General features: G+C 40.4%; 1 protein-coding gene across 6 annotated transcripts in view; it reads left to right on the forward strand.

Annotated features, from left to right (window-relative positions):
• The window catches only part of IFT88 (intraflagellar transport 88), a 129,357-nt gene that overhangs the window by 101,573 nt on the left and 3,440 nt on the right, over positions 1-24,344 (forward strand). For 5 of the 6 annotated variants that reach the window (XM_023190630.3, XM_023190633.2, XM_023190632.3 and 2 more), the window contains 2 exons: positions 2,123-2,229; positions 9,882-9,948. In XM_023190630.3, the coding sequence (XP_023046398.1) occupies positions 2,123-2,229; positions 9,882-9,948 (174 nt within the window). Of the gene's footprint in view, positions 1-2,122; positions 2,230-9,881; positions 9,949-24,344 lie in introns of those variants that run through there. The other variant, XR_002726048.2, reaches the window with a different exon arrangement.

Here is a 24,344-nt window from a genome sequence, read left to right on the forward strand (position 1 = left end):
AATGCCTCTTCTTCTCCAAAGGAACACAGCTTCTTGCCAGCAAGGAAACAAAACTGGACGGAGAGTAAGTTTGACGAGCTGACAGAAGTAGGCTTCAGAAGGTCGGTAATAACAAACTTCTCTGAGCTGAAGGAGCATGTTCTAACCCATTGCAAGGAAGCTAAAAACCTTGAAAAAAGGCTGGACAAATGGCTAACTAGAATAACCAGTGCAGAGAAGAGCTTAAATGACCTGATAGAGCTGAAAACCACAGTATGAGAACTTTGTGAAGCATACACAAGCTTCAGTAGCCAATTCAATCAAGTGGAAGAAAGGATATCAGTGATTGAAGATCAAATTAATGAAATAAAGCAAGAAGACAAGATTAGAGAAAAAGGAGTGAAAAGAAACATAGCCTCTAAGAAATATGGGACTATGTGAAAAGACCAAATCTATGTATGATTGGTGTACCTGAAAGTGACAGGGAGAATGGAACCAAGTTAGAAAACACTCTTCAGGATATTGTCCAGGAGGACTTCCCCAACCTAGCAAGGCAGGCCAACATTCAAATTCAGGAAATACAGAGAATGCCACCAATGAGAACAAAGATACAACATATCAGAGTCTCTGGGACACATTTAAAGCAGTGAGTAGAGGGAAATTTATAGCACTAAATGCCCACAAGAGAAAGCAGGAAAGATCTAAAATTGACACCCTAACATCACAATTAAAAGAACTAGAGAAGCAAGAGCAAACACATTCAAAAGCTAGCAGAAGGCAAGAAATAACTAAGATTAGAGCACAACTGAAGGAGATAGAGACACAAAAAACCCTTCAAAAAATCAATGAATCCAGGAGCTGGTTTTTTGAAAAGATCAATAAAATTGATAGACCGCCTGGCCACTTTGGTGAAACTGCATCTCTACTAAAAATACAAAAATTAGCTGGGCGTGGTGGTGGGTGTCTGTAATCCCAGCTACTTGGGAGGCTGAGGCAGGAGAATTGCTTGAACCCGGGAGGCGGAGGTTGCAGCGAGCCAAGATCGCACCACTACACTCCATCCTGAGTGACAGAGTGAGACTCTGTCTCAGAAAAAAAAAAAAAAAAGTCATAATGTTTGGATTCAGTAATTCCAGTAAAGTAACTGAGGAGCATAAAAAGAAATATAAAAATCTTTGGTTTTGTCTCTGGATGGATGAGTAATGAGTAACTTTTATTTTTTATTTTTTACCTTTGTATGTTTTATAAATTCTCTATATTGACCTGCATTGCAGTTGTATTGAAGGAAAATATTATTTTTAAATGAGATAATAAAAATATTTTAAAGTAATTTAGACCACAAATGACAAAGGCCATTCTTATAAATGTAAAAGCAAAATTATTGTGTTTTTAGCATTTACTGAATGTTTTAAAATGTTGCTGATTTTAGAAGCAACACAAGCTTGAATGAAAAAGCAAATTCCAGGAGACTGTAAACAGAGCAATACCATTTTATAAGACCCAATAGCAAGCAGAACTAAACAATATGTCATCTGGTGATATGTATAAAGTGAGGGAAGATTTTGTTGTTGTTATTGTTTACAAGACATGATGAACACAAAACTTTTTATTGTGATTATTTTATATATTTGATGTCAACTGTAAGACCAGCAACTGTAAAATACATCTTTTTTTATCTTCCTAGTACTTTGCACATAGTGTGAATAATACTTATTTTAAAAATGAATTTACTGACAGTAATAACATTTATTAGTAATGATTATTATATGTATAAACTGCCTACACTTTTTAGTCTAGTCTCTTACAGCTCTTTATATGTATTTATGAAACTGCTGTAGAACATTAACAAATGTTACATTTGCCTTGTAAGTTCTCTGCCAGCAGTGTCCTATGCCACGGTCCTTCTAGGTTCTGGCAGCGTGAGGACAGGACACTTGGAGAGAGACCCTTTAAACCTCCTTCCAAGGAAGTCAGTTCTCCCTGGTCCAGAGATTGCAAAATATAATTATTTTTCAGGAGAAAAGTACTATTTGTAAGCACCATTCCTACCTGTATCCCAAAAGACTGAGTTCATTGATTTATTAAGCTTCTAACAAATATATTGTGCCTATATTCTTTCCTAAATGTATATTTTACAATTTAGGTCTGCGTTTCTTGGTTCGTCTCTGCACAGATCTTGGATTAAAAGATGCTCAAGAATATGCCAGAAAACTGAAGAGGTTGGAAAAAATGAAAGAAATAAGGGAACAGGTATCTCATATGGGCCCAAAACTGCTCTCTGTTAATTTTTAGAATGTCAGCCTTCTATAGCTCAAATGTGTGATGTTAGGAACTTCTATAAGAAAACAGAGTTGAAATTTTTTTTCTGCTCTAACATAATAGGAGGAATAATTAAAACTATAGTTTGAGGATAAAATTCTGGCAAAAGTGGATTCCCAGGGAGAGAAAGTGCAATAGATTTCATATTATCTTAGTGGATAGCTACTAACAGACAAATAATTTTCCACAACATGAAATAACTTACAGTTTAATTTGAAGACATAATTTTAATTGGAAAGTCCTGTGGACCATGAGCGACAATTACTTCTCTGCAACAATGCAATCTGTGAGTGTGTACTCTAACCAGTTTTCTAGGTGATTTTTATTGTCACCAAAGTTTGAGAAGCACTCAGGCTTTATGCTTCTGAAGGGTTACCTTGATCAAACACCAACTCAGGATATAGAAGCTGATTTAAGAGGTGAAAAAGTAGACATAAAATATATCAGGTGATGGATTTTTAAAAATTGTTTTAAAATGGAAAAAGATTTGTATAAACTTAAGAGAGGAAGATAAACCAATTCAGGTTTATGTGGGTCAGGGTAATTTCTCTTGCTGAGTCCCTAACTCCTGTTTTAAAATGTTAAAACTAGAAGTTTTTTTTTTTCTTTTTTTGAGATGGAGTCTCGCTCTGCCGCCCAGGCTGGAGTGCAGTGGCCGGATCTCTCAGTTCGCTGCAAGCTCCGCCTCCCGGGTTCACGCCATTCTCCTGCCTCAGCCTCCTGAGTAGCTGGGACTACAGGCGCCCGCCACGTCGTCCGGCTAGTTTTTTGTATTTTTAGTAGAGACGGGGTTTTACCATGTTAGCCAGGATGGTCTCTATCTCCTGACCTCGTGATCCGCCCGTCTCGGCCTCCCAAAGTGCTGGGATTACAGGCTTGAGCCACCGCGCCCGGCCAAAAGTAGAAGTTTTATCTAAAATGATTTTTCAGAGAAATTAGTCCTCTTTCTGGAACTATTATGGAAAGGAAGACTGTTCTCTTTTTTGTGCTTGGGGGATCCACATTTTTGAGTAAGAAGAAAACTTTATACATTGTACATAGTACATTCATTAGTGCCAGCAAGAAGCGGTTGTGGCACTGGGTTGTTGGCCAGGCGAGACAGACTCACTCTCAGCCCTCCATTCCTGAACACTGCGAGCCCCATAGTGGTGTGGACCAGCCCCTGGAAACTGTAAACCATGTAGCAGTGCTGTTTTCTAAAATATGTTTTGCTTTTCTGCTTCACTGAACGTGAAAAACATTAGCAGACAAACAAAGAGGTCTGTCAAAGCAAGAGTGTATGTTTGGAACAGAGCAAAATGGAAAGAGCAGGGCTTGAGGAATGAATATTTTAAATATGAAAAAGGGAGAAAAAAACAGCCAAAACACCAAAGAAGGTTGGAGAATAAAGGTAAACTATTAAAGAAAAGAAAATAAAGAAATAATAGAGGCCAGGCGCGGTGGCTCACGCCTGTAATCCCAACACTTTCGGAGGCCGAGGTGGGCGGATCACGAGGTCAGGAGATCGAGACCATCCTGGCTAACCATGAAACCCCGTCTCTACTAAAAATACAAAAAATTAGCCGGGCATGGTGGCGGGTGCCTGTAGTCCCAGCTACTCAGGAGACTGAGGCAGGAGAATGGTGTGAACTCGGGAGGCAGAGCTTGCAGTGAGCTGAGATCATGTCGCTGCACTCCAGCCTGGGCAACAGAGTAAGACTCTGTCTCAAAAATAAAAAAGAGACAAAATATAGAATATTTTCATTGCTAGTCTGAAGATAAAAATATATTCAATTTTTAAATCAAATTTCTGAATTTTCAGAATATTCAAATAGAGAAATGCTGTTTCAATATTTGCCAGTTTTCCCCCAAAGTAATCAGGAAACAATGCCAAGAAATGCTTTCTTTTGGCCAGATTGACAAAATAGCATGAGACATTCAGAATTAATATGTCATTGGTACCTATATCCAAATTTCCAGTTATTACCAAAATACAATGAAAATAAACATACAGTTGAGTTGAGCAGAAACCCTTTTGGTTATATTTCTTAAAAGGAGAGAGATCCAGTATTAAGATCCCATATTTAGCTTTAAAAGTAACCAAACTAAAAATTGCAATTTTAAAAAAAGTTTGTATGTGTAATAATGGCTATAAGAATGTCTTGTACAATTTATATATTATTGACAAAAGTCAGCAAAACGACTGAACAGAATATATCCTTAGTACAAAACTGGTGGTGATTTGCGTGTTGATTACATTTTCTAGGATGAGATCACCAGTCACTTCTTCAAGGGCATTGATTTCAGATAGTTTCGTGTTAGCCTCTCTGTTGATTCGCTGGGAAAACATTGATTATGATCTGCCATGCGTCTGGAGGACACCGTGAGGCCCCGGAGTTGGCCGTGGTGCCTGAGGCACTCGGGCAGAGCTGTGGGACGGAGAGGGGAGGGTCTTGGCTCCAGAGGAGGTACTCAGAGGCAGTTCCCGGAGGGCTTGTGTTTGGAGTGGGCATGATTGGACACTTGGAGTTTGGGGTGGAGAGAAAAAAATGTGGGCAGAGGTCTGAGGACAGGAGGTTAAGGCCACGTTTATGGGTTCTTTGGAATTGAAGCCACTAAGGAATGTTTTTAGTTTTGTTTTGTCTTGAATTTACAGTCAGGGCCAATCTTCTTAAGAACCCTTAACTACGTAACAAGTAACTGCTCCTTGTTCAATAGGACAGAAACCCAGTTCTTAGGAAGTAAAAGCATAGTACGGTGGACAGAACCCTGGACTTTTTTCCTGACGTGACCATTGGCCAACCATGTGATCTGGAATGGTCGTTTGCCTCTCTGGACCTCATTCTTATCGGCTGTAAAATGAGGATAGCGTTCTAGCTTTGAACTTCTCAAACTAGCTGTGGTGAAATTATTTTTTGCCAGTCTGTCACTGACATTACTAGAAAAATGATCCTGTACTTGGATATCAGCAGGGTCCAACATCCAGTAACATTTTGGTGCTGTGCACGTTTGTAGGCACTTGCCCTCTGTTCATCTCATTGAGGACAGGTGGCACTTTGTGGGCCATCAGTGGTTTCCAGACCCCACTCTGGGTGGTCCATCCTGGATGACCCATAGGATCCACCAGCTCATAATGGTTCCTCCAGTCTCCAGAAGAGTGGCATGCGAGTTTATGGTCACAGATTCATAATAAAGAGTAGGTTTAAAGGGAAAAAATGTTTATTTTCTGTCTTCCAGCATTTATTCACTTAATTTGTTCAGTCATTTTATTTGTGGCTACTTTGCTCCTCCATTCTGTGCCTTCTCTCATTTTTTTTTCCAAAGTAAGAATGACATAATATTTTTTCCAGATTAGGAATCCCATCTTTTTTCCATATTTATTAAAACAACAAACATTCTTTTAAAAATACAGGAAAATTGCTTTTGTAAATAATTTTTAATCCAAATAAAAATGTATAAAGAAAAAAGTGAAAATCACCTATCCCACCACTGAGACATCACTGTTACAATCCCCCTTCCCAGGCATTTTTACAAATATATACAAACATATATCAACACATATATTTTTAGTGGGACTTTTTTTAAAAACAAAAATGAGATTTTAACAAAAAATACTGTTTTATAAGCTTTTCCACCCATTTCACAAAATAACATGGACCACTTCCCATGTCAGTAAATATAGATTTCCGTCACTTTGTGCTCCATATTTTGTTACATGGCTGTTTCCTGCACATTTTAGCGTTGATAAGAATCATTTATGTCAATCATTGTTTAAATGCTTCCTCTCTTACCTACCATGAGGTCTTACCTCACATCCACTCCAAAGTGATAAGAATTTCTGTGAACTTTATGAAGTGTTAAAACTCTGGAAAGTTGAGGGAAATAATTTTGAAAAGTGTGTCTCCTACTTGAGCCCTCATATACCATACGATGAGAATGTCGTCATCACTATGTTTAGCAAGTGTTTGCTGTGCTCCTAAAATGTACCCATGCCTGTGCTAGATCTGCGGTGGGTCGCATGTCAGATGAGTCTGTGTGAGGCTTGGGCCCCTGAGGACGTGCGGTGTCATGGCAGGAATTCCCTGCCCAGTGTGCCCTGAGGAGCAGCAGTGCCCACAGCCCAGGGTGTTCCCCGTGGAGTCAGGGAGCTTGAACTGCAGGCCCTCATTTGCATTGCCTCTGTCTAATAAATTTTTATTTTTGCATTCATTTCATTTTCACAGTTTTTTGGTTTGGTTTTTTGTTTTCTTTTTTGTATTTTTTTTTTAGTAGAGACAGGGTTTCACCATGTGGGTCAGGCTGGTCTTGAACTCCTGACCTTGTGATCCGCCCACCTCAGCCTCTCGAAGTGCTGGGATTACAGGTGTGAGCCACCGCGCCTGGCCCATTTTCACAGTTTTGTATCCTCTTTCTCAGAAAGTTTTCCCCAAACTGTGTAAGCTTCTGGCCCCACACATGCTGGATCTGCCCCACTGTCACCATTCTTTATCCTTCCAGCCAAAGAACAGTGAACTTTATCTACACTTGATCTTTATTTTCTCACTTCCCAGGTGCTCATCAAATCAGTCTGACTTGGCTACCTCCATTCACACTGCTCAGACTACCCTCACCAAGATTATTCACTTACACAGCAGCCAATATCATGGACTCTGACTTTCCGTCTGCCTGACTCAGCAGCAGCTCTGTGTGTGTGGCCCCTCCTGGCTTCCTGCAGTTCCTCTGGACTGCACGGAGGCCACTTTACCCCCATCACACACTCAACGGGCAAGGTCAGCTGCTGGGCAGCCCTGGAGTACCCGGGGGCGCATCACAGAGTCTGGCCCGGTGCCTGGTGGGATTGCTGTTGGCAGCAGCTCTGTCTCTTGGGTGTTTACTTTGCATCTCCGAAGGAAGAACTTAGATCATGCCTGAAAACACAACTGAGCAGAGCTCTGTGGTGTGAATGGTATGAGAGATGTGCAGTTAACTGAGTCTTGACAGATGAGATTTCTTTTTTTTTTCTTACATAGTAGGCACATTCTTAGGGAGTTCTTTGAACTTAGAACCTTATCAAACTAAGGTTTTGATCAATGTTTTGGTTTTACTTTTGAAGTTGCCTTCTCTATAACTTCCACAAGAAATCCTTGCTACAGCTATTACAATGGTTAGTACACAAGACTCCTCATGGTGGAGTTCACTGATTCTCAGCTGCAAATAGGCATTCACTTGGGGAAGAACACCACATTCTTTGTGGAGGTTGATGGAGGAGAAAGACAAGCTGGTAGAGTGGACCCTAAGCGTAATGAGAGCACATGGAGCCAGCCCCGACGAGGGGACACACAGGGGGTCTCCTGAGGAGTTGAGGGAGGAGGAAATAGCTGAAAAGATGAGGAAGGGCAGGCGGACAGGGAGTAGCCGACGCATCCGTGCAGGGTCCGTGCCAGCTGGCATATCCAAGGAGATGCTGTTTTCCTTTTATTCTCTAAGCAGGCGGGACAGTCAGTTCCAAAAGTGATGAGGACAAAAAGTGGTGTCTGTGAGAAGTGAGATGGCCTGCATGGAGCACAGGGGAGGACCTAAGTGAGCAGTGGGGAGCCCTGAGGCTTGCCTGGTTTTTGTACTGATGGAGCTGTTTCCCCAGCAGGGCGCAGTGTCCTCGGAGTAGGAGAGGAAAAAGGGAAGTCACTGAACCAACAGAGGCTTAGGTTTCTCTTGGTGAGTGAAGCAGAAAGACAAGAAGGCAAGGGCCGTAGTGGCGTCACGGCACATGGTAGGCCTTGATTCTAGGCCGGACAGAAAGTAGGAATTTAAAGAGATTAAAAGAGAAGAGGGATGAGAGCCAGAGGATTGGAAAATTCTAAATGAGGGCAGGGAACAGGTGTCAGGCAATAAAGAGTGTAGTGATTATGGAAGTGCTTGCTTACCTTCTCATATCCTGTTCTGAACCTCTGGTCACTTAAACAGGGTGCAAGTTTTCACATGTGGTTTTAAAAACTGTCAAGCTATGTGGACATTTGTCTTGATGAATTTATTTTCAGCTTTTTTTTTTTTTTTTTTTTTTTGGGGGACGGAGTCCCTCTACATCACCCAGTCTGGTGTACAATGGTGTGATCTCGGCTCACTGCAACCCCCACCTCCCAGGTTCAAGCAATTCTTCTGCCTCAGCCTCCAGAGTAGCTGGGATTACAGGTGCCTGCCACCACACCCGGCTAATTTTTGTATTTTTAGTAGAGACCAGGTTTTGCCATGTTGACCAGGCTGGTCTTGAACTCCTGACCTCAGGTGATCCACCCTCCTCGGCTTCCCAAAGTGCTGAGATTACAGGCGTGAGCCACCACACCTGGCCTATTTTCAGCATTTAGAGGTCTTTTTGATATGCTGGCGATGATCCATCTGTAGATGGATGAAAATCAAGTTTTGAAATAAAGTCAGATTATCGATGTTTAAATTCTTACTTTGCTACATCTTTTCAAGATTTTCTTTTGTCTATGAAGGCAAGGAGAAAGATGGGATTTCAAGGGAAGTGCTTTTCCTTTCAATGGAAAAAAAATCGGATATGTTTATGTAACATTTGGAAGTCCTGAGTTTTAAGAGAGTATTTCATCTTACAGAAATGAGTTAAATTATTGAAAAGAATTTCTTTCTTCCTAGCAGACCACAGACAATAACTTTATCCATGACCTGATAATTTATAAATATTTGGGAAGTTGTCAGGGTTAAGGAGTTAAATAATTTGTCCTTTGAATTAAATACGAAATTATGTTTATATTATTATGTTATTGAAGATCTAAATAAAATATCCACCTATGTTCAGAAGTTTAATTCAATTATAAATATAAAAAGCCATCTGTCTCTGTTCACTAATCATCCTGTAGCTGTATAAATGAACCATTATACATATGAAAATTTGATAGTGTGACTTGAGGCAGATTCAGTGTTAATACAAAAATTCTAATAGTTAGGCAAAACACAAAAGAACTATCAAATGTAGAAGGAAACCTAACAATGCCACAGTGTGGACATGCTTCTTAGGCTTTGAAGGCAGGTCTGTATCTAGGAAAGTAGACTCTTGGATAGATCTTAGGTGTATTTTGTGAGGTTTTAATCATACTTTTATTTTATAAATTGAATTTCAAAATTCAGCTTACTTTTCTTTTTTTTTTTTTTTTCCTCAAATAGTTCAGGTCTAACCATTGTATATGAGGACTACAACATTGTATATAGCAGGAAATGGCCCTTTTGTAGATTCCCTTCCCCTCCTCACCCATCTCTCCCTTAAACTAAAGATCACGGTTAAGCCCTGAACATTCACATCCAGAAAATACTGTTTGGTTTTGAGTTGTTTGTGCAAGCCAAGGTTACGCTGCACTTTTGAATTAAAGTGCTATCCGAGTTTTCTCAAGAGCCTTAGAGGGGAAGACTTGAACCCTCCACTTACAAAACAACTCAGGCGTTTTTTTTTCTATAGAATCAACTCTCAGGTGTGATGTGTTGGTCCCAAGGGTTATGTAGTAATGTTAATTTTAAAAGTCCTAAGGTTATGTAGTAATGTTAATTTTAAAATCTATATTCAACTTTGAAGGAATATCACTTACTCTTTTAAACTTGTCTTCTCATTGCTCTAGCGCATAAAGTCAGGCAGAGATGGCAGTGGGGGCTCCTGTGGCAAAAGAGAAGGAAGTGCTAGCGGTGGTAAGTGTTTTCTCTTTCCCTGAAAAACTGGGTTTCCACATTTCTAGTATGTGGGCTTCTAGAAATATCTCACAATAATCTAAAGTATTCTTATGTGTCTGTCGGTTTGTTTTATACACAGTAAAACCTCACATTAATTAATTTGGTAAGCAGTCTGATATGTAAATGAGTATTTGTAAATGCTAGCAGATTTTCTTAAATCACCATGCTTGTTTTTGCTAATTGATTAATAAACAAGTTTTTCATTTATTAATCTGTCAGGTTGGATAGATTATCATAGATGGGCGTACTTAGGAGGTTTTGCTGTGTTACGTTTTTAAAATTTCCATTGGAAGGAAGTGCCATGAGAAGTAGGATGGTCTTATCGAATGCTGGCAGCCCTCAATCTTGTAGTGTAGAATTCGTGACAAGCTAGGAATTAGGAGACATAGTGTGAGTCCCACTCTTGATTGTGACAGTGTATATATGTCTTTGGACCGACCACATATATGCTATAGGCTTTTGGTGATTTCTGAAGTTCTTTGCATCTCTAAAATTATTTTACTCCTTGTGACATCATTACATAATAAGACATTATATTGAGTTTTCCATCCCTTCTTCCCGTCAACAATCTACCTTCTTTCTCTACTTCAGGCAGGCAGTGTAAGTTAAACCTAGTAGAAATTTGGTGCTTTTAAAGAAGCTAATTTTAAAAATAAATGTCGAATTGGGGTCTGTAAATACACCTACATTCTCTCCTATCCATACTCAGCACTCTCATGCATATATGACCCAGCTCCATGTCACTATCCAGCTGCATTCTGTCATATCTGTTTGTGATGTAGGAGTCAGGACAAAGACAAATGTAGCTCTTAATTAGGCAGGCCTTTCATCTATTCACAGTGTTTATTGGATGCGTACTACGTGCCAAACACTGTGCTAAGAGCCAAGGACATGGGAACAATTAAGACGTGGTCCCCACGCTCAAAGAAGTTAGAATCTAGTTGGAAAGACACACAGCTTCTAATGGTGCTGTGGATGCTGCCATGGTAGAGAAATGTACATGAGTTCTCAAATTTTCCTAGGGATAGAAACTGCAGTTGGGACGAAGACTCGTTGAATTCAGAGCTGTGCTTTGAAATGCAAGGAGTCTTCGTCCCAACTGCAGTCAAATTCAATTTATAACTTAGTAGGCAGTTACAGGCATAAGTGGCATCGGGTTCTAGCCAGGCCACTTGATTCCCCAAGAATCAGTCCAGCGTCTCCAGCTAAACCTCATGGTGCTTGCCTGTTTACCTTCAGGAGCCATTACCCAGAGCTGGAGAAATCAGTAAAAGCAGCATTGAGCCCAAGTCTCAAGAGTAGCAAAGGCAGTCTGTCACATCAAAGAGTAGCCACTTCCACTTCTTTAGCCACCATGGTCCTGGTGGATACTCCTGTCTCCTTGCTCTTTCCTAGCCCCAGATGTCTCACACACTCCACTTTAATGGATCTGTGTGCCTCTCTGTAGTTGGATTTAGTCAGAGAGATCTGGCCCAGCAATTCTTCTTAAACCAGAGACAGCCATAAGCCCATAGCTCCTTTCTCAAAACCCCTGGGGCCAGGTGTGTTGTGAAATTCAGAACCTTTTGGAGTTTAGAAAGCAAGATGATGTATTAGCCACGTATCACATACTACCCAAGGAGAGCACCTCAGACATACTAATTCAGTGAACCATGAATATTCACACCGAGGATAAAGAAAGACTATAAATAGCCTCAAATCAAGTCACGTTCTATACCCCAGAAGTTTATGTATTGCCACCTGAGAAGTTGGCTTTCAGAGCTCTTTGGAATTTGGAATTGTAGATGAGGGATCATGGATGTGTACCAAAAATGTTCTTAACAGCCAAGAAGTCCACAGACTAGGCATTGTGCAGCAGTCAAAAGCAACTCTAGACAGCTCCCCAGACTAGCACAGTGCTGCTTGTTCATCCTTGCTCTTAGGAAGCAGGAAGTACATGATATGAGCTCTCTTGGAAATAACTGTCCCTTTAAGGAATAATTGTCTTGAGTAACCCCTAAGGAAGTATTAAGTATTAAAATTCTAGGGCCAGATTCACCATCCCCTAAGGATTCTGCATTTCTCTCTGAAAATCGTAAGTTCAGAATAACCAACCAGTTCCTTCTAAACATCAACAAACTTATGTTAAGTTCTCTGAGCCTTCCCTGGTAATTCGTAAGTTTATAAAATCTCTCCCCTTAACTTAAACCTTAGTTTCCCAGTTGTCATCACTTTGAAAATCTGCCTCAGATACATCAGGACCTTCTAATGAGATGTGATAGCACGGCCGAAAAACTGCTGAATGGTGTGGTGCTTCCCTAGAGCCCAGGGGACAGTGTCCAGGGTCCCACCCCCGAGAAAGTAACCCCAGGAAGACTGACAGCTGCCTCTCGGAAACAGATTGATCAGTGTGCCTCAGGCCACCACAGGTCCAGATCCTTTGACATGGAGAATTGCCCAGCCTCCCTGGTGACCTTTCCCATAGCCTTCTTTCAGTCATGCAGGCATCAGAGCACAGAGAGGGCTTTACCCACTCCTCCACAGTCAGGAAACAAGGGACTGACAATGAAGAGAGGTAGGACCACCCCAGATCTGATAACCTGTGTGCAGGAAAAGAGGGGCCTCCCTGTTGAAGAGTCCCCTTCTGGTCCTGGCCTCCCACTGCTGCTTTTTCTTTTTTCATCTATTGTCCTTTCTTCTAGTCCATTTCAGTCCAACACAAATAGTCAGTTCTAATGCACAAGTAAGCTTTATTCTCACATGAGGGACTTTCGGCATACAAACTCTGTGCTCTCATGGAATTTTACAAGCAGGATTGCATGTTACTAGGTTCTTCTGGCACAAATTGAAAGCACTCATCAGTCCCTTCCTAGGGTGCTTTCCCCCATCATTTGCCTTTTCGTTCCTTATTTTCTGACATCTTGAGTTATACATCATCCCAGACTTTTTCATTTCATCCTGGAGCCCAGTTTGAATGTTGTTTTCTGTGGCTGAGCTGGTTCTACCCTGCCTGACACTTTTGCAGGAATTGTGTTTTCTGTCCCCCTTCTCCAGTTCTCAGCACAGGCCACACTCCAAGGCTGGCCCTGGCTGTGAAGTCGGAATGAACCCAGGCTATGAGGCTTCTCTCCCTTTCTCCTTCCTTTTTATTTCAAAGTCTTGATAGTTAACAGTATTTATATTCTCTGCAGATAAACTGATGAGGGGAATAACTATATTCTGCCTGTTGTTGTGGTTGAATTTTGTTAAAGGTCGAGAAATTGACAGAACACATCTGCTTCTCACGTGTAGCTGTTTTCAAGACACAGGAATTCCTTCTTGGGTGGCATTTTCTTTTTTTTATTATTATTATACTTTTAAGTTCTAGGGTACATGTGCACAACGTGCAGGTTTGTTACATGTGTATACATGTGCCATGTTGGTGTGCTGCACCCATTAACTCATCATTTACATTGGGTATATCTCCTAATGCTATCCCTCCCCCGTCCCCCCACCCCATGACAGGCCCCAGTGTGTGATGTTCCCCTTCCTGTGTCCAAGTGATCTCATTGTTCAATTCCCACCTATGAGTGAGAACATGCAGTGTTTGATTTTCTGTCCTTGCGATAGTTTGCTGAGAATGATGTTTTCCAGCTTCATCCATGTCCCTACAAAGGACATGAACTCATCCTTTTTTATGGCTGCATAGTATTCCATGGTGTATATGTGCCACATTTTCTTAATCCAGTCTGTCATTGATGGACGTTTGGGTTGATTCCAAGTCTTTGCTATTGTGAATAGTGCTGCAATAAACATACGTGTGCGTGTGTCTTTATAGCAGCATGACTTATAATCCTTTGGGTATATACCCAGTAATGGGATGGCTGGGTCAAATGGTATTTCTAGTTCTAGATCCTTGAGGAATTGCCACACTGTCTTCCACAATGGTTGAACTAGTTTACAGTCCCACCAACAGTGTAAAAATGTTCCTATTTCTCCGCATCCTCTCCAGCACCTGTTGTTTCCTGACTTTTTAATGATCGTGGATGGCATTTTCTATTTTTTCATGATAGTGACATTTTATGATGTATTTTGAGTGTGGTGTTATTAAGCTTTCATTTTTAAAGTGCTTTTTGGTTTACCCTGTGTGATTTTTAATGGCTTGCTGCATTTTTAGTTTGATTTTTATGTCTTGGATATAAACTTTTCCAATGAAAATCTTATCAATTTTAGACTGAAAATAATTTTATAATGAAAATCAGGATAAGACTCAGTGAACAGAAATTCACTTCATGGTACCTTTTATAAAGTACATGGTAAACATATTTTATTTAAAAAACAAACTGAAGTTATATTTTAATATTCTAGTCCAAGGTTGAACGTGGCTAATTAACACCTTTCCACAGTTTTGCTGGGCCTTGATGGTGTCACAAGCCGAGAATGAACAAGTCATGCTCAGTGCCCATCAGGGAGAACGAGACGAGGAGCGTACGCTCTGAGGAGGTGCATAGGCCTAAATGTAGAGGACAGACTAACACAACTCAGCCAATTACAGGAGGAATTGCTGAGCATGTATGCGGGGAGGGGGTCTTGAGAGACTGGGGGGTGGGTGCTATCATTTCTCTAAGGATCATGCCTGTCAGCCTCAGTCCCAACTTGCATGTCTCTTCACCCCATAAATCTAGACCATAGTTTTGCAGGATACCCAAGTATCCAGCCTACTTTGTATACGGTATGTACCACAAAGGAATCTACATGAATAATAAGTATTAGAAGATAGTGAACAGCACCAGAGCACCAAAGTAGTCTCAGTGTTACAGTTCCAGAATAAGTTTGCCTATGCCAGTATACCCAGCTGGTGTAATTTGCCAGTGTGTCCCCTGTGTTCTGATACAGTAATTCTTAGTAATTTGGGGTATGCAGACTTTTTCTCTAAAGGGCCAGATAGTAGATAGTTTAGGCTTGCAGGCCAAGTCTCATTTGCCGAGAATATTCCACTGTGCTGTTGTGTATTGAAAGCAGCTGTACACAGTGTATAAGTGAATAAATGTGATAGTGTTCTATAAAACTTAATTATTGGCACTGAAGTTAGAATGTTATATAAGTTTTATATGTCACAAAATGTTATTTGCTTTTCTTCCTAACCATTTTCTTTTTTTTTTTTTTTTTTAATTATACTTTATGTTCTAGGGTACATGTGCACAATGTGCAGGTTTGTTACATATGTATGCATGTGCCATGTTGGTGTGCTGCACCCATTAACTCATCATTTACATTAGGTATATCTCCTATTGCTATCCCTCCCCCAACCCCACAACAGGCCCTGGTGTGTGATGTTCCCCTTCCTGTGTCCAAGTGTTCTCATTGTTCAATTCCCACCTATGAGTGAGAACATGCAGTGTTTGGTTTTCTGTCCTTGCGATAGTTTGCTGAGAATGATGTTTTCCAGCTTCATCCATGTCCCTACAAAGGACATGAACTCATCCTTTTTTGTGGCTGCATAGTATTCCATGGTATGTATGTGCCACATCTTCTTAATCGAGTCTGTCACTGATGGACATTGGGTTGGTTCCAAGTCTTTGCTATTGTGAGTAGTGCCGCAGTAAACATACGTGTGCGTGTGTCTTTATAGCAGCATGACTTATAATCCTTTGGGTATATTAATGGGATGGCTGGGTCAAATGGTATTTCTAGTTCTAGATCCTTGAGGAATCGCCACACTGTCTTCCACAGTGGTTGAACTAGTTTATAGTCCCACCAACAGTGTAAAAGTGCCTAACCATTTCAAAATGTACAAATCATCAGCTTGCTGGATAGACAAAAACAAGGTGGGCCAGATTTGGCCTACACACTGTAGTTTGCTAATCCCTGCTCTAAGCCAAAATCTCCATGAATATTTTTGGTAATGACAGGTGGGGCATGGGAATTATCCTTTTGATCAAAGCACTGCTTGAAGCCATTTCACCCTGGTATACAGCTTGAACAGGAAGCGTCTGTATCCGTGAACTTCTTCTTTTAAAACCACCTTAGTTGTTTACAGCTCACGCACCTTACTATGTCAACACACATCACAGAGTGTATGATAAGACTTTGTGTCTTCAGCAGAACATGCTCCTTTCCTCTCACCTGTAGCTTGTTGCCCTAAGTTTTCGGTCCTTGCCATTAATCCCCATTCCTGGCATTCATTCAACATCCATGGACCCCCTACCTGAACTCACCACATCTTATGTGAACAAGTTACTTAAATCTCTTTGTCACTGTTTCCTCATCAGTCAAATGAGAGTGAAAACAGGACCTTCCTGATAGGGTTGCTGAGAGGAGGAAATGGGCTGGTGTGGAAAGCTCTTAGAGAAACTCCTGATAAGGGCCAGCACGTGCAAGGGTGAGCATGGCTGCTGTGACTCCCGTCTGACAAAGGGAGTGCATGGACGGGGCCTGGAATACCAGTGTCCACTGCTCTGCCAGCGCCCATGTTCTCACCACTGCCAGTGTGCGACCTCTGAGTGTGAGAGCCTCAGTTTCCCCTAACAAGAGAGGGTCATGTTTATCCATGCAGTGTAACCAAGTGTCCCCTGTCTCACTGTTGAGTTTAATTTCTTTTTAAACAAAAATACTAGTGCTTATAAATAAAACTAAATGTTGGTTCTTGAAGTTACCAATTTGGAAAGCTGAATATTTACTCCAGTAATGCTGCTGTTAATCAAAACATTCGTGAAATTCCTTTTTTGTAATTGCCTTCAGAGGCAAGTTACAAAAAGCACAGGAAATTTAATCCAAAACTTTTACAAAATATATATGCACATACATACATATATGCGCATACACACATATGTATGCAAGCATATACCCTATCTGTAAAATATATACACATGTATTTTACACATGTATTTTATATATACATGTGTGTGCACATACATACAAACACACATTTTATGAGTTCTTTTTTACCCTCTTTCCCTTCCTACCTTTCTGCTGTCTTATCAACAGATAAGCATTTCTCACGTTTTCTATCCATAATAAGTACTCAGTAAATACCAACATTCTTCAAGCTTCACCTCTCATATCCTCTTTATATGCTAGGTGTTAAGTATTTAAGTTGCCACATATAACAAATATATAATGTTACCTCCTTTGCTTACATCTTCACTGAGTCCCTCCACAGTCTCCCTCTCCTCACTTGAGTATTGCCTATACAGTAGCTATCGGGGTTCATTTTTACAATTTTAGTATATTCCTGTTAGGTTTTGTTGGGTAATCATGTAATTGGATCAATAGAAGTAGGGGGTGAGGGGTGAAATCAAACAGAATTGCAGCTGTAACAATGTAAGAATGAGCTGAAATTCTCAGAGTAAGGCTAGGTCCAATCTATGTAAAATTATCTGAGTATTATGTCATCTGAGCTGATGAGGTCGTTACTTTCTTGGACTATGGGTTGGGAGAGCACTTTGGATCCCTAGCTGTGGTGCAGTACCTCTTAACTTTGGAAACGAACAGGAGCAAAGGAAGACCAGCTTCCTGGTAATAAGAGGACAGGTCATTGCCAAGTCAGATTACAGAGCACCCAAGTAAATTGGACAGTAAAGTCCTGCTAAAGGTCCCAAAGGGATTGTCTGATGCTCTTCAGTATTTCTAGATATAAACAAACATTTCCTCATACTTAAGGAGTGAAAATAGATCTTAATTATTGCTTCTTAATAGAGGCTAAATTGAATATCATCTTCTTAAAAGTAGAAGAAACAGATAAAAAACTTTTACAAAGTGTCTAATGGATAATGAAGTCAATTTATAGCTCACCAAAAGAGAGTTATTTAAGAAGAGATTTGAAAAAGTTAGAACCACTATATTCATCACACATTCAAGGAAATGGGCAGAATTTTTTAGGAAGTTTCATTTTAGATAGTACTTTCAAAAAATAAGAAACTAATGGGGCAATTGATAGACTTCCTAGCTTAAGGGAAGGGGAATGTTGAAAAATGATTACATATGTATTGATTAATTGGGCCTTAAAGACTACAGAAGGCCGTTAGATTTTTCAACTAAGATAGTGTTGATAGCCCTAAAGAAAGCAGTCTCAGTGCACTGTTACAGGCAAAAGTCAGACTCTAATGATTTAAGAAGTGAATGAGTTGCAGGGAGGTAGAGAAGAGGATATAAACTATTCTCTCACACATGGTGGTAAAATATACAGCCTCACCAATAACTAAAACAATGCAAACTTGCCAAGACCAGCTCGGTCATGGAGACCCTAACCCAGCAGCACTGGAGGAATTAAAGACTCTAAGACACAGAAATAGAGTTCAGAGTGGGATCAGGGGGCTGACAGCCTTCACAGCTGAGAGCCGCGAACAGAGTCTGACCCACATATTATTGACAGTAAGCCAGTGCCAAGCATTGCTTCTATAGGTTATAGATTAGCTGAAAGCATTCCTTATAGGAAACACAGCATTTTTAGCAAGGAGCAGAGAAACAGGCCCTGGCTGATTATCTGCAGCCAAAACATGTTAAAGCACAGGCCGCTCCTGCTATTGTTTGTGGTTTGAGCAGTTTTCTGCTCAGGGCGGGGGCCAGGTTTTCCTTGCCCTGCTCCAGTAAACCAACGGCTTCTAGCAGTGTGTGTGATAGTCATCACGAGCATGTCACATTGCTCAGAAATCCTGTTTACGGCCAGTTTCTTTCAGGCCTGTTTATGACAGGGTTAGGGCTTGCTACCAACACAAACCTATAAAATTAGCAATGAATTTTTTTAAAAGGTAATTCCCAAGGATAGCAAGGATGAGATGAGATGAGCACTCTTTATTAACTAAATTCTGCTGGGGAGAGTTCTAAGTGGCACACCCTGCTGGGAATGTTTGGAAATATTCATCAAGCCCTTTAAAATGCCCATACGCAGCCGCGTGCGGTGGCTTATGCCTGTAAGCCCAGCACTGTGGGAGGCCAAGGCAGGCAGATCACTTAAAGTCAGGAGTTCGAGACCAGCCTAACCAACATGGTGAGACCCTGTCTCTACTAAAAATACAAAAATTAGCAGGGTGTGGTGGCACACACTTGTAGTTCCAGCTACTCAGGAGGCTGAAGCAGGCGAATCATTTGAACCCGGGAGGTGGAGGTCGCAGTGAGCGGAGATTACGTCACTGCATTCCAGCCTGGGAGACAGAACAAGACTCCATCTCAAAAAATTAATTAATTAATTAAAATGTCCATACCCTTTGATAGGAGCTTACTTTAAAGAAATAATTATGTACATACATATTGATCACATTATTTTTTTTTTTTGAGACGGAGTCTTGCTCTGTCGCCCGAGCTGGAGTGCAGTGGCCAGATCTCAGCTCACTGCAAGCTCCGCCTCCCGGGTTTACGCCATTCTCCTGCCTCAGCCTCCGGAGTAGCTGGGACTACAGGCGCCCGCCACCTCGCCCGGCTAGTTTTTTTGTATTTTTAGTAGAGACGGGGTTTCACCGTGTTAGCCAGGATGGTCTCGATCTCCTGACCTCGTGATCCGCCCGTCTCGGCCTCCCAAAGTGCTGGGATTACAGGCTTGAGCCACCGCGCCCGGCCTTGATCACATTATTTACAGTAGAAACATTGGGAATAAACTAAATGTTCAACTGGAAATAATTCCCAGTTGAATTATGTTCTCCACAGTTGTGTCGCCCTGCAGCAGTTATTACAGGCCCCTTTTTCCCCACTGCAGTGATATCCCACATCGAGCTTCCTTGGCTCATCTTTAAGGGGGATGCTGTTGCCGTTGGGAGCTCCATAGACTTAGATCACTTAACAGCTTTAAGAGATGATATACCTTCTGAGAGACAATCTTATTTGCAGCTGGAGTGCAGTGACTAATAATAATCACACAATGTAGTTTCCTTTTTACTTTTCTCTAAACAAAATAATGTTCATACGGAAATCAATAAAATAAGAAAAATGCAGGAAAGGCAAGTACTTTTATTGGATCTTTAAAACATGTTATAGGTATGACATCATGGAAATTATTTATAGTGAATGCTTAAGGTAAAAGTCACCCACAGACTGTAAAGTTCCTGAAGGCAGTGGCTGCGTCTCCTTTTGCCTCTGCTGGGTGTGAACAGCATAAGGTACTGAGCAGGAGCACAGTTAACACTCATCAGAATTTAAAATAGCATCAGTGGTGTTAAAGATAAAGAAATTGATACATTTTTTCTTATTTTCACTACTTACATAAATGTACTATGTACTCAGTTTCACAAAATCATTGAATTTAAGTATGATAAAAATCTCTGCCATAACCTGTTTAGAAAATTAGCAAAAATGAAGAGCATTGCTTTTCATCTTCTCTGTATTTTTTCTATCTTAAGTTTATTACTGCTATAAATTATTTTCATGCTCATAACCATATTCCTTCTGAATGAGTAAAGACTGCCTTTCCTTGGAAACAATTCATTTTTATTTGGAGAGAAATTTTCACCAAAGTTTATGTAGTTAGCCCCTTAACCTTACTTAATTTATTCTGTGAATAGAGCCTTTTATAAGACTCACTTTCTTGAACTCCTGGCCTCAAATTCTCCTCCTGCCTCAGCCTCCTGAGTAGCTGAGATTACAGGCTCAGACCACCACACTCGGCTTAAAAGTCACTTTCTTACAAAAAAAAAAAAAAACCTTCATATTTTAAAACTACATCACTCTAAAATGTTACAAATAGGTCATCTTCTTAGTATGCATTGCCTTGTAAAAACATTGGTCAAGTCAGAATGTAGAGGGCCACCAAGTAGAAATGTGTTAAGATTTTTTTGCAGACTTGCTTAATAAGGCAAGGAGGGGGTCAGGTTGTTCTGGGGCCAGCAGAAGGGTCTAAAATACAGGGTGGTGAAAAGAGATTGTGAGTTTCCTTTAAATGCTTAACTGTCATTATTAAGACAGCGACATTTTGTGGGGCGAGCCAAACTGCTGAGCTGGGAATAGCATATGCTTGGAATCTGAATATGAATGAGGCCCAGGTGCCACACGGCACTATTTGTCTAACAGGCAAGGACCAGGCTGGCAGGAAGGCTGGGTTTTGGTGCTGATCTTGTCACTAACTATGCACTCTTGTACAAGTCACTTCGCTTCACTATCCTAAGCCTCTTTTCTCATCTGAAAAATAAAGGGGTTAGACTTAGCCTTTTAAATGACATTTTTGCGTGTTTCTACTGACTATAAAATTATTACAGACATCTATGTCTGATGGTAAGATAGTCTAAATATTCAGGAAAACTCCAAGTATAGCTTTCCTAAAAGTGGTATGTTGAATGTTAAAGAAAAGAAAAGAAGAAGGAGGAGGAAAAAAGAAAATAAAATGAAAAAAGCCTTTAAAAATGCATGACCGCGTTGGAAGGAAAGAAGGAAATTCTTTGGAGGCCAAAAAGGTCTAGAAAGTTTAAATCCAAAAGAGTAAAGGAAGTGCAGGAACTGGCATTTGCCTAGCTAATCCCTCATGATCGAGAGCCTCAGATTATAGACACTCATGGGGACCAAGAGATAGGGCCTGGGGCCTCAAAAAGTCCAGAGCAGAGGTCAGATCAAAGAATCCCTGTCACAAAGCTAGGACTTCTCACTGGCAATACTTTCAGTAGGTCAAGTAGAAAAGAGGCCACCCTGACCTGGCACGGTGGCTCACGCCTGTAATCCCAGCACTTTGGGAGGCCGAGGCAGGCGGATCACCTGTGGTCAGGAGTTTGAGACCAGCCTGGCTAACATGGTGAAACCCCGTTTCTACTAAAAATACAAAAAAAAAAAAAAAAATTAGCCAGGCATGGTGGCGCATGCCTGTAATCGCAGCTACTCGAGAGGCTGAGGCAGGAGAATCACTTGAATTCGGGATGCGGAGGTTGCAGTGAGCCGAGATCACGCCATTGCACTCCAGCCTGGGCAACAAGAGCGAAACTCCGTCTCAAAAAAAAGAAAAGAGGCCACCTTACAGATGATGGATTTTCACCTTGGTTCTAATGTAGAAAATAAGAAGAGCTCTTTTGATAATTCCTAACCATAAGCCTTCACTCACATAGTTTTGGAGCTGGAGTACATGTTATATCTGTGTGTTCTCAAGAACACCAAGCTGAAAACTTGGTTTCAAGTGGACTGGAGTTGGTGAAGCTACAAGATGCCTACAAGAAATAAACTTAAATCCTCCTTGAAGGAATTTACTTTAAGTTTCAAAGAATAAGAACCTACAGTTAAGAAAAAGTAGGCACGCATGAGGAAATAAGCCACTAAGAGTAAGCAACAACAGAAACTGTGGAGTCCAGTCTTCAAAGACTACAAATATTGTAATTATCAGATAAAGAATATATTTTAAAAGTGAGACTACAGATGTCTGAACTCTAGGACTGAATAGATTCAGATAAAATTTTTTGAGATTAAAATACTGCCCCCAAAACGGATACTGTTTATTGTGGAAGATGAAAACTGCCAGACAAAAATAATTGGTGACTAAATTACAGAAATAATTAACAGGAGCCATTGACAGTGGCGCACTCTACTTGTGAGGCTGAAGTGGGAGAATCATGGGACCAAGAGCTGCAGTGTACTGATTGTTCCTGTAAATAGCCACTGCACTCCAGCCTGGGTAACACAGCAAGATCCCATCTCCAGAATAAAATAAAATAATAATGATAGGAAGAAGAAGAAACTAAAGTTATCAAAATCACATACCCAGAGGTGAATATGTGTGTGTACTTGTACTGTTTCCATCATTTCCCATGATATCATACACATCTTCCTCTGTCATCAAATATTTTTATGATTTTCTTTTTCTCTTTTTTTTGAGACAGAGTCTCGTTCGATTGCCCAGGCTGGAGTGCAGTGGTGTGATCTTGGCTCATTGCAGCCTCCACCTCCCAAGTTCAAGAAATTCTTGTGCCTCAGCCTCCCAAGTAGTTGGGATTACAGGCATGTGCCACCATGCCTGGCTAATTTTTGTATTTTTAGTAGAGATGGGATTTCGCAATGTTGGTCAGGCTGGTCTCAAACTCCTGGCCTCAAGTGATCCACCCCCTCAGACTCCCAAAGTGCTGGGATTACAGGCATGAGCCACCATGCCCAGCCAAATTTTTTTTTTAATTTTCTTAATAAACATTTTTTAAAGTGGAATTGTTGAATATAAAGGTATGCAAAATTTTAAATCCTTTTTTATGATGGTCAGAAACCCTTAAGACTTACCATCTTACCCATTTTTAAGTGTACGATACAGAGTATTAGCTACATGCACATTGTTGTGCAACAGAGCTCTAGAAATTTTTCGTCTTGCAAAATTAAAACTCTGTATCCAATGAACAACTTCCCTCTTCACCCTTTCCCCTCTCCTGGCAACCACCATTCTACTTTCTAAGAGTTTGGCTACATCGGATACCTCATGTAAGTAGAATTATGCAGTATTTGTCTTTTTGTGACTGGCTTATTTCTCTTAGCATAAAGTCCTCATAGGTCAACCATGTTGTAGTGTGTGACAGGATTTCCTTGTTTTTGAAGGTTAATAATATTTCATTGTATGTATATGCCACATTTTAAAAATTCATTCATTTATCAATGGACAATTAGGTTGCTTCCATCTTTTGGCTATTGTGAATAATACTGCAGTGAATATGGATGTGAAGACACTGAAATCCTCTTCTCATTTCTTTTGGCTAAATACCCGCAAGTGGGATTTGCTAGATCGTATACTACCACTATTTCTATTTTTTTTTTTTTTTTTTTTTTTTGAGGAACCTCCATTGTGTTTCATAGTGGCTGCACCATTTTACACTTCCTTTAAGGATGCATGAGAGATACAATTTTTCCACATTCTTACCAACACTTGTTATTTTCTAGGGTTTTTTGGTATTTGTGTGTATGTGTGTAATAGTAGTCATCCTAACTGGTGTGAGGCTGTGTCACTGTGGTTTTGGTTTGCAGTTCCCTGATGAATAGTGATGTTGAACATATGCTTTTCATATGCCTGTTGGCCATTTGTATATCTTCTTTGGAGAAATGTCTATTCAGATCCCAATTTTTAGATTGATTTAGTTTAAATTATTTATGTATTTTGGGTGTTTATGTATTTTGGATAAGCGCTTATTGGATATATAGTATGCAAATATTATAGGTTGCCTGTTCACCCAGTTGGTTGTTTCCTTTGCTGCACAGGAGTTGTTAAGTTTAACGTAGTACCATTTGCCTATGTTTGCTTTTCTTGTGTGTGCTTTTGATACCATATCCAAAAAATCATTGCCAAATCTACTGTCATGTCAATTTTCCACTATGTTTTCTTCTAGGAGTTTTATAATTTCAGATCTTACATTTAACTACTGAATGTATGTTGAGTTAAATTTTTGCTTATGGTGTGAGGTAAGGATCTGATGTCATTATTTTGCATAGAAATAGCCGGTTTTCCTAGCACCACTTGTTGA

The sequence above is a fragment of the Piliocolobus tephrosceles genome, chromosome X (assembly GCF_002776525.5).
Source record: "Piliocolobus tephrosceles isolate RC106 chromosome X, ASM277652v3, whole genome shotgun sequence".
Classification (NCBI taxonomy): Eukaryota; Metazoa; Chordata; class Mammalia; order Primates; family Cercopithecidae; genus Piliocolobus; species Piliocolobus tephrosceles.